Source organism: Acanthochromis polyacanthus, chromosome 12 (assembly GCF_021347895.1).
Source record: "Acanthochromis polyacanthus isolate Apoly-LR-REF ecotype Palm Island chromosome 12, KAUST_Apoly_ChrSc, whole genome shotgun sequence".
NCBI classification, from domain to species: domain Eukaryota; kingdom Metazoa; phylum Chordata; class Actinopteri; family Pomacentridae; genus Acanthochromis; species Acanthochromis polyacanthus.
Genome location: NC_067124.1, coordinates 41239119 through 41250340, shown reverse-complemented (window position 1 = coordinate 41250340; position 11222 = coordinate 41239119). Strand labels below are relative to the sequence as shown.

The window sequence follows — 11222 nt, the reverse complement described above, 5'->3', positions numbered from 1 at the left end:
AAAGCGGTCCTCCAGAGGGTCCATCATGAGGCCCGTGGTCCAAAAGCGGTCCTCCAGAGGGTCCGACATGAGGCCCTGTGGACCAAAAGCGGTCCTCCAGAGGGTTCATCATGAGGCCCGTGGACCAAAAGCGGTCCTCCAGAGGGTCCGACATGAGGCCCGTGGACCAAAAGCGGTCCTCCAGAGGGTCCAACATGAGGCCCGTGGACCAAAAGGCGGTCCTCCAGAGGGTCCGACATGAGGCCCTGTGGACCAAAAGCGGTCCTCCAGAGGGTCCAACATGAGGCCCGTGGTCCAAAAGCGGTCCTCCAGAGGTCCAACATGAGGCCCGTGGTCCAAAAGGCGGTCCTCCAGAGGTCCGACATTGAGCCCGTGGACCAAAAGCGGTCCTCCAGAGGTCCGACATGAGGCCCGTGGACCAAAAGCGGTCCTCCAGAGGGTCCACATGAGGCCCGTGGTCCAAAAGTGGTCCTCCAGAGGGTCCGACATGAGGCCCGTGGTCCAAAAGCGGTCCTCCAGAGGGTCCGACATGAGGCCCGTGGTCCAAAAGCGGTCCTCCAGAGGGTCCGACATGAGGCCCGTGGACCAAAAGCGGTCCTCCAGAGGGTCGACATGAGGCCCGTGGTCCAAAAGGCGGTCCTCCAGAGGGTCCGACATGGAGGCCCCGTGGTCCAAAAGCGGTCCTCCAGAGTGTCCAACATGAGGCCCGTGGACCAAAAGCGGTCCTCCAGAGGGTCCGACATGAGGCCCGTGGACCAAAAGCGGTCCTCCAGAGGGTCCAACATGAGGCCCGTGGTCCAAAAGCGGTCCTCCAGAGGGTCCGACATGAGGCCCGTGGTCCAAAGCGGTCCTCCAGAGGGTTCCGACATGAAGGCCCAGTGGTCCAAAAGCGGTCCTCCAGAGGGTCCGACATGAGGCCGTGGGTCCAAAGCGGTCCTCCAGAGGGTCCGAACATGAGGCCCGTGGACCCAAAAGCGGTCCTCCAGAGGGGTCCGACATGAGGCCCGTGGACCAAAAGCGGTCCTCCAGAGTGTCCGACATGGGCCCGTGGACCAAAAGCGGTCCTCAGAGGGTCCATCATGAGGCCCGTGGACCAAAACGGTCCTTCAGAGGGTCCATCATGAGGCCCGTGGACAAAAGCGGTCCTCCAAGAGGGTCCGACATGAGGCCCGTGGACCAAAAGCGGTCCTCCAGAGGGTCCGACATGAGGCCCGTGGTCCAAAAGCGGTCCTCCAGAGGGTCCGACATGAGGCCCGTGGTCCAAAGCGGTCCTCCAGAGGGTCCAACATTGAGGCCCGTGGACCAAAAGCGGTCCTCCAGAGGGTCAACATGAGGCCCGTGGACCAAAAGCGGTCCTCCAGAGGGTCCACCATGAGGCCCGTGGACCAAAAGCGGTCCTCCAGAAGGGTCCAACCATGAGGCCCGTGGTCCAAAAGCGGTCCTCCAGAGGGTCCAACATGAGGCCCGTGGACCAAAAGCGTCCTCCAGAGGGTCCAACATGAGCCCGTGGACCAAAAGCGGTCCTCTCAGAGGGTCCGACATGAGGCCCGTGGTCCAAAAGCGGTCCTCCAGAGGGTCCACCATGAGGCCCGTGGACCAAAAGCGGTCCTCCAGAGGGTCCACCATGAGGCCCGTGGACCAAAAGGGGTCCTCCAGATAGGGTCCCGACATGAGGCCCGTGGACCAAAAGCGGTCCTCCAGAGGGTCAACATGAGGCCCGTGACCAAAAGCGGTCCTCCAGAGGTCAACATGAGGCCCGTGTCCAAAAGCGGTCCTCCAGAGGGTCCAACATGAGGCCGTGGACCAAAGCGGTCCTCCGAGGCCCGTGGACGCAACCAGTGGTCCTCCAGAGGGTCCACCATGAGGCCCGTGGTCCAAAAGCGGTCCCCAGAGGGTCCAATCCGGCCCTCAAAGTGTAAAAATTACAGAGAAGACATTAACTGCAGATTGTAAATTAGTAAAACTATAAATTTAAAATCATTTCTAGACCATGACAGTTGTTTGGATCAGAAAGTAAAATACTTAGATTGTTCATTGTCTGTTGTCGTTTTGTGTCTCGTGATATTTTGTCTGTTTTTGTTGTTTTTTGTCTTTTGTTGTCTGACTTTTGTCATTTTGTTTATCATTTTTGTTGTGTTTCTTTTTTGTCTCACTTGTGTTTTTTGTCTTATTTTTGTCATTTTGTTTTCGTCTCGCTTGTGTTGTTCATTTTGTCATTTTTTTCGTGTTTGTCATTTTGATGTCTCATTTTTGTAACTTTGTCTTGTTTCATTGTTTTTTGTCTACCTTTTGTCGTTTCTCATGTTTTTGTTGTTTTGTTTCTTAGTTTTGTGTTTCTTTTTGTCTTGCTTGTGTTGTTTGTCCATTCTTTTGCTGCTTCCTAACTTTTTTCTCTAATATTTTGTCTCTTTACTGGTTGTGTTTGCTGTCATTTGTCTCATTTAGTTTCCACTTCTGTCGTATTGTGTCTCGTTTTTGTCATATTTTGTCTTGTCTTTGTTGCTTTGTGTCTTTTTCAACAGTAAACCTCCGTGGTTCAGCTCCAGGTGACTAAATGTTGTGTTCCTTGTAGACACTCTGTGATCTGGAAGTTTAATGTAGAAATGATAAACTGAGGATGAATGCTGATGAAACTGAATTTATTTTTCTTCATAAATTCAGGTTGTTCATCATGATGTTCAGTAAAAAGATAATTCTTAATTGTGAACATTGGGAGTTGTGGTTATTTAGAGGTTATTATGCTGTGGTTTTACTGGTTCCACTGAGATCAGAGTGAGCAGGATGTAGAACCTGGACTAGAATAATTCTGACTCCCTGATCGACAGGGCAATGTTGGAGTGAATCTGGTCAGATGGGGGCGCTGCTGAGCCGGCTGAAGGTGATCCTGGGCGGTGTTTCCGGCTGAAGGGATGAGCGTCGCCGTGGTTTTCAGATCCTCCTGAGGACGAAACGCTGAGATGGAAGCTGAGCAGCATCTGGACAGAGAGGAGGACAAAACACAAGAAAAAAATTAAAAAATGGTCAAAATGTGAGGTTAAACTGTGGATTTCTGAAATGCTCCAAAATATGTGGAAAAACATGTAAACCTGTGCCAAATCCTGATATTCCAGCTGATTTAAACTCAGTAAAACTGAGTGTTTTATGGTCAGATGTTGTAGGAGGACAAAATAATAAAAGCTTTTTATTACAAGTAAATACATTTTTTCTGTAATTTTACTCGATATTTCCTTTAAAATAACAAAACTGACAACGTGTAAAACTTGTCAGTCCTTAAAATGCATAAAGTTTTCTTTCATATGTAAATAACTGCAATTTGTAATTATGTGTAAAATCCTGATATTCCAGCTGATTTAAATACAGTAAAATGATGAAATAACTGGTGAAATGTAGAAGAATACACACACACATATGTATGAATTTCAGTTGGTTTTTGCTCATCTTTTCTATATCTGGGTTTCTATATATACACATTATTATCATTTATCTGTTCTTTTATTTATTTTTGTTTATTTTTCCATATTTGGGTGTAGACATAGTTAATGTGATAAATGACTGTTCTATCTGTAAACGGCTGATTTTTAATGGAATATCTCCATCGGGGTACAGAGGAACATTTCCAGTGTTCTAATGCTAACACTGTGTCAGCTAATGCTACACTGTGTTAGCTAAATGCTACACTGTGTCAGCTAATGCTACATTGTGTCAGCTAATGCTACACTGTGTCAGCTAATGGCTACATTCTGTTAGCTAATGCTACATTGTGTCAGCTAATGCTACACTGTGTCAGCTATGCTACATTGTGTTAGCTAATGCTACACTGTGTCAGCTAATGCTACATTGTGTCAGCTAATGCTACACTGTGTCAGCCTAATGCTACATTCTGTTAGCTAATGCTACATTGTGTCAGCTAATGCTACATTGTGTTAAGCTAATGCTTACATTGTGTTAGCTAATGCTACACTGTGTCAGCTAATGCTACATTGTGTCAGCTAATGCTACATTCTGTTAGCTAATGCTACATTGTGTCAGCTAATGCTACATTGTGCTAGCTAATGCTACATTGTGTTAGCTAATGCTACACTGTGTCAGCTAATGCTACACTGTGTCAGCTAATGCAACATTGTGTCAGCTAATGTTACAATTGTGTCAGCTAATGCTACAACTGTGTCAGCTAATGCTACATTGTGTTAGCTAATGCTACACTGTGTCAGCTAATGCTACATTGTGTCAGCTAATGCTACAGCTGTGTCAGCTAATGCTACATTCTGTTAGCTAATGCTACATTGTGTCAGCTAATGCTACATTGTGTTAGCTAATGCTACATTGTGTCCAGCTAATGCTACACTGTGTCAGCTAATGCTACATTCTGTTAGCTAATGCTACATTGGTGTCAGCTAATGCTACATTGTGTCAGCTAATGCTACATTGTGTTAGCTAATGCTACATTCTGTTAGCTAATGCTACATTGTGTCAGCTAATGCTACATTGTGTCAGCTAATGCTACATTGTGTTAGCTATGCTACATTCTGTTAGCTAATGCTACACTGTGTCAACTAATGCTACAACTGTGTCAGCTAATGCTACATTCTGTTAGCTAATGCTACATTGTGTTAGCTAATGGTGTTGAAAAGGCTCATTGATGATTAGAAAACCCTTGTTTGAATAAAAGTGGGAGTTTTCATGGAGAACATGTCTGGATGATCTTTTGAACGTTGGTGTAGATCTGCTTTCAAAGTGGAAACTCAGCACCAGTTCTCCGCCTCCCTTCTTTTCTGATCTCATCCGTCCTGTCGTTTCCACTCACATGCATCAGGAAAAGCTGCATCTCGTTCTCAGCGATCCTCCGGCCGACACACTGCCTCGCCCCGAACCCGAACGCCAGCGACCGGAAGCCGGCTCCTTCGGCTCTGCGGCCCTCCTCCCTGCCGCTGCTCCACCGGGTCGGATCGAACTCAGAGGATCCTGGAACACCTCCGGACTCCGGCCCATGGGGTAGAGGCAGGCCTGACCATGGTCTGAGGAACGGTGGAGGTCAGATGGAGCTCTAGATGAGGTTGAGGGTCAGAGTGTGGGTGTTAACTCACCCCAGCAGGGATGTGGTAGTTCTGCAGGACGATGTCTTTGACCGGATATCGCTGCAACGGTGATTCCAACCGGATACAACCTGAGAAAACACACACAGAACACGTGTTTGTCCTGCATGTCACCTTTAGCTTCTCTCTGCTCTGAACACAGCTTCAGGATTAGAGCTGATCGATTCCATCTCACAGCCTGGAGGAGTCTGCTGACAGAAAGCGATGTTTTCATGCTCCACTGATCTGAAGAAATATCTAGTTTCCTCCACCGTGTTTCTGCTGGAAGTCAAAGAAAGTGCTTGTCGTGAAACTCACAGCCTCAGAAACAGCATCAGTTCATCGTGTGTTCTGGTTGGGTGGTGTTGGGATCCGGCTATTTACTGGGCAGCTTTGATTATCTGTGAATCTGTCTGAGAATTTGCACCATTTAAGTAGAAAATCACCTCAATGCTTCACTGTTTCTATGATCTTGTGTCCAACATGCAGCCCAACACACACACACACACACACACACACACACACACACCACACACACCACACACACACACACACACACACACGTTTTGTTGTTTTTAGTTTGATTTTATATCATTTTTTATCATTTTTCCATGTTTTTTAGATTTGGGAACATATATAATCCCCCCCCCCCATATCTGGGTCTTACAGGGTTCAACCTGCCCTAAAAAGCTGTTATTTCAGTAAAGTTCTTTCTCTTCCTGTACCTGAGCACCTCCTTGACGGTTCCTTTCAGCAGCGGCGCCCCCTGCAGGGCCTTCTGAGGGTCTCCTCCAGCCTGAGCCCAGGATGTCCTCACCTGCTGCCTCACCTTCTCCTGAACCTCCGGGTTTCGTCCGAGTTCGAACAGAGCGAACTGCAGGGGAACGGCTGTCTGCAGAGGGGACGGATTTAGAGGCGACACCAGCAGGAAGTGGAACATCTAAAAGCCACAGCACTGACCATAGCTATGCATAGAAGAGTAGATAGTCCAGCGCGCTGTAGCAGCCGCTAAGCGACGTGCCTATGTGGCGGCCATCTTGGAGGGGGCAAAGTTCCCATTCAGAGCAATGAATGTACATTGAAAATAAATCATAATCTGATCATTTCTCAACCGATTTTCGTGTGGTCTACTTTATTGTCAACGTCAAAACATGTGCTATTGATAGAGAATATTTGATGTAAAAAAAACAGAGAAAGGCTTCCTACAAATGTAACCTGCAATTTTAGTTCTCTTATTATTTAGGTCCAGAGCTCAGGGAATCTTTTCAGTTCAGCCATTACACATATAAATGTAAATACTGAGATGTGTACAAAATGTTCTGAGATCAAAAGATTTAATTGCAAATGTAATCTATTTATTAATATTAATTTATTATTATTTATATATCTCTCTAACAAGGAGCTGGACTAGAACAGGATAGAGTTTATCGACATTTACAATAAACAACACAATTATTAATATTAATGATGTGTTTTTTACATCTCTCTTTAGGCTGCTATATACATTTAACAAGGAGACAGACTAGAACAGAGTAGAATTTATATACTTTTCAACAAACAACTGAAGTATTAATATTAATTTGATAAGTTTAACATTGTTTAGTAACATTTCAATTATGTGAGAGCAGTCCTAAAGAATCACCTGTAATCCCAATCATAAAATGGGTTTGGAGGAAGAACAAAGATGCTAATCTGGATTTATATGAGTTAGGCTTTATAACTACTATCGGTAGTATTGGTGCTATTAACAGTAATGTGACTACTAGTAGTAGTGATAATACACCAACTACTGCTGCAACAACGCCGAGGTCCCAAAATGGCTTTTGGCCGACCACTAGGTGGCAGTGACGTATGGCAGAGCGGTTCTGTCATACGTCATTCAGCAGTGGTTTATGGCGGACTCAGGACTGGTTTATGGCAAAACTGTGTGACCGGTGGTTTACTGCCAGAGGGAGCAGCCGGCATGCCAGCTGTTTTGCCGAGCAGCCAATTCACTTTAAGGCAGTTGTTAACCCTTCCTGTTCAGGCCTCCGACCGTGGTCAGGACGCGCAGGAGAGGACAGTTCTACAGGGCCGAAGTTATTGGTGTTACTTCGGGGTTAACCCCCTTCACTTTCTCAGCAGCAACAGAAGGCAAAGACACAGGAGCCCGTCCGTATCGAAGAACACTGCAGCCTTTATTGTCTATCAAAGATGGCTGAACCGCACAGTACCGCCAACCCAGCAACTACACACTTCTTCTCAGTCGAACCGACTGTCGTCTCTCACGCTACATTCAGGGACGCTCAGACATCTCGCCCCCCCCCCCCTCACGCACACACACACACACACACACACACACACACGCTGCTCTCTCTCCGTCTCTCATAAGGGAGCCACACACTCTCATAACACAGTGTTCATTCCCGACGTGTGTTTTTTTGTTCTTTATTGACAGCACAGCTGATCGTTGTTGAGGCTACTCACAAAATGCTGTCATGCAATGTGCTTGGATTCACTGCAGTGCGATTTAGGTTTATTGTATTTTTATGTTTCTCACACTGACGTCTGTACACTTATGACCGCCGATGAGTAAAGTCACGGGCCGTGTTGTTAATAAAGAACAAAAAAAACAAACATGTCGGGAATTAACACTGCTTTAAAGTGAATTGGCTGCTCGGCAAAACAGCTGGCATGCCGGCTGCTCCCTCTGGCAGTAAACCACCGGTCACACAGTTTTGCCATAAACCAGTCCTGAGTCCGCCATAAACCACTGCTGAATGACGTATGACAGAACCGCTCTGCCATACGTCACTGCCACCTAGTGGTCGGCCAAAAGCCATTTTGGGATCTCGGCGTCTCTCACTGCTGCTGATACTGTCACTGCTACTACAACTTGTAATACTAGTACACATGCTGATACTACTTCTACCACTCTAACAGCTATTTATACTACTGCTGCGTGTACTTTTAGTATTACTACTACTGCTTGTACAGCTATACTACAGCTACTATTAATCGTCTGGTATTTGGTTGTCCAGCTGTTAGCTCGTGTTCGTGTTTTTTTGCTAGCGGCTAACTAGTTAGCTCTCATAGACTGGAAGCTCTCAAGAAGATGTAATAATGAAAAACAAGGCAAAAACTATTCTTACCTATGAAAAGTTATTCCAAGTTTTCTTGTCTTGTCCGACGTAGTTTCTAATTGTATGGAGCGCAATGAGCCGGCATTCTTCTTGTTTTAGTTTTCGCCCCGTACACATCAATGGAAAACACTGAAACTTTGCCTCCACTAGCTTAGCGTCTCCGAAGGCACGCTGCTCAGAGGGGCGTGGCCTATCTACCGGTTCATATTACGGCACTGACCGTGTCCACGCCTCCGGCCATCAGCTCGGTGATGTTGGCTTTGATCAGGTCCAGAGAGAGCTGCCCTTTCTCCATCAGCTGCCCCAGGACCCCGGGGTACCGGCCTCCAGCCGCCCCAGGAACAGAGCCCCGACCCTGGGAGGACTCCAGGTGCTGGTAGCCCCTCTGGATCCGGGCCTCGGCTGAAGGAGAATAAAAACAGCGGCACCGTTTATTCTGGTTGTTCAGAGACAGGTCACTGTTCTCTCAGTGTTCCACAGCAGCTCGGTGATATCTGACATTCTCACACAAGATTAGACAACAAACCAATGAGAGAGGCGTAAAAACAAGTCAATAACCAGAAATATGAAGGAAGGGAAAGGAAAGCAAATAGAGGAATGTTTAGAGTATGTTTTCAGGTAAATTTGGACAGGTTTCAAGACATTTTGGACTTTTATTTATTTATTTATTTTTACAATTCTTAGTAATTTAGGATGTGTTTCCAGCTATTTTGGATAATTTTTAGTCATTGTAGACATGTTTTCAAGTAATTTTGGACAGGTTTCAAACCATTTGGGACATTTTCTGAGTAATTCAGGACATGTTCCAACTTATTTTGGACAATTCTGACTCATTCGGGACATGTTTCAAATCATTTTCGGTAAATTGTGAGTGGTTTTGGAAATATTTTTAGACATTTGTTTTCTCTTTTACAATTCTTAGTAATTTAGGACACATTTCCAGTATTTTTGGATATTTTTTTGTAATTTTCGTCACATTTTCAAATAAAACTCGGCTTCAGTTTCAGTACATCATTTGTCAAAAGCTATGTTTGTTCCTGGCAGGTCTTATTATTCTGAATTCTTCTGTCTTCAGTGCTTTAAAGTTTTATTTTGGGGGCATTTCAGTTTGCAGTGGATGGAAAATTGACGGAAATTACTTGAAACTGATTGTTTGTTTTCTTAGAGCTCATTTAAATACAGGAAAAAACAATGTAAAATAGAACATTATTTATAGACATTAGGCAGTTTTTGGCCTTTTTAAATTTGTTTTTACAGCTAGCATGGAAATGAATACTTTATTTTTTTACATTACCTGTAATATTTAGATCATGATCATTTCAGAAGACCTTGATGACAACGAAAAATGGCAAAGCCACTACCTCTCCCGGGATAGGGAAACCGGGGCCTTCCCCTGGAGCCAGACCTGGGGGGGAGCTCGTACAAGGGCGTTTGGTGACCGAGCCTTGGGGTCCCATGGGGCTCGGTCAGGCACAGCCCGAAAAAGTAACACGGGGCCACCGCCCAGTGGGCCCACCACCTACAGGGCAGGAAGTCAGGGTCGGGTGCTATGCCCACCGGGCAGTAGGCAGGAGCGGGTGCCTGGCCGTGCCACCCCCTGGTGGCATAGACTAGCTCTGGGGACGTGGAACGTCACCTCACTGGCGGGGAAGGAACCTGAGCTGGTGCGGGAGGTGGAGCGATACTGGCTAGATATAGTTGGGCTCACCTCCACGCACAGCAAGGGTTCGGGAACCAGAATCCTGGACAGGGGTTGGACTCTCTCCTACTCCGGAGTTGCCCAGGGTGAGAGGCGCCGGGCGGGTGTGGGGATACTCACAAGCCCCCGGCTGAGCGCCGCTTTGTTGGAGTTCTCCCTGTAGAACGAGAGGGTCGCCTCTCTGCGACTTTGTGTTGCAGAGGGGAAAACTCTGACTGTTGTCTGTGCTTAAGCGCCGAACAGCAGTTCAGAGTATTCAGCCTTCTTGGTGTCTCTGGGTGGTGTCCTGGAAGGGGTACCGCCCGGGGATTCCATAGTTCTCCTGGGAGACTTCAACGCTCACGTGGGCAAAGATGGAGAAACCTGGAGGGGAGTGATTGGGAGGAACGGCCTGCCCGATCTGAACCCGAGTGGTGTTTTGTTATTGGACTTCTGTGCTAGTCATAGATTGTCCATAACAAACACCATGTTCGAGCAAAAGGTTGCTCATAAGTGTACTTGGTACCAGAGCACATTAGGCCAAAGGTCGATGATCGACTTTTGTAGTCGTATCATCAGACCTGCGGCCGTATGTTTTGGCCACTCGGGTGAAGAGAGGTGCAGAGCTGTCAACTGATCACCACCTGGTGGTGCTAAAACTCGGGTGTGGGAGGAGTTCGGGGAGGCCATGGAGAAGGACTTTCGGTCGGCCTTGGGGAAGTTCTGGCAAACCGTTCGACGCCTCAGGAAGGGGTACCCGGTAAACACGTCCTCTATGGAGGAGGCAGAGCCTGAAGACTCGGGGGTATCTGCATCCATATCCGTGGCAGAGGTCGCCGAGGTAGTTAAGAAGCTCCTCGGTGGCAAGGCGCCAGGTGTGGACGAGATTCGCCCTGAGATGCTGAAGGCTCTGGACATTGTTGGACTGGCTTGGTTGACACGTCTATACAATGTCGCGTGGGCATCGGGTACAGTACCTGGGGAGTGGCAGACCGGGGTGGTAGTCCCTGTTTTCAAAAAGGGGGGAGAGTGTGTGCCAACTACCGTGGTATCACACTTCTCAGCCTCACCGGGAAAGTTTACTCTAGGGTGCTGGAAGGGAGGATCCGACCGATAGTCGAACCTCGGGTTCAGGAGGAGCAATGCGAATTCCGTCCCGGTCGTGGAACAGCGGACCAGCTCTTTACCCTTGCGGAGCTGCTGAGGGGGTCATGGGCGTATGACCTGCCAGTCTACATGTGTTTTGTGGATCTGGAGAAGGCCTATGACCCCCGAGGGGCTTTGTGGGGGGCACTGTGGGAGTATGGGGTCCGAGGCTCATTGTTACAGGCCATTCGGTCCCTGTACGAC

At 47.3% G+C, this 11222-nt stretch overlaps 1 protein-coding gene across 1 annotated transcript in view; it reads right to left on the bottom strand.

Moving 5' to 3' along the window:
* Positions 1-2675: 2675 nt before the first annotated feature.
* The window catches only part of LOC110961637 (cytochrome P450 11B, mitochondrial), a 28317-nt gene continuing 19770 nt past the window's right edge, over positions 2676-11222 (bottom strand). Inside the window, 9 exon segments of the mRNA XM_051956523.1 lie at positions 2676-2907; positions 2909-2938; positions 2940-2975; positions 4805-4953; positions 4956-5015; positions 5081-5138; positions 5140-5164; positions 5798-5964; positions 8415-8596. Of these exon segments, the coding sequence (XP_051812483.1) occupies positions 2848-2907; positions 2909-2938; positions 2940-2975; positions 4805-4953; positions 4956-5015; positions 5081-5138; positions 5140-5164; positions 5798-5964; positions 8415-8596 (767 nt within the window). The 3' untranslated portion in view covers positions 2676-2847.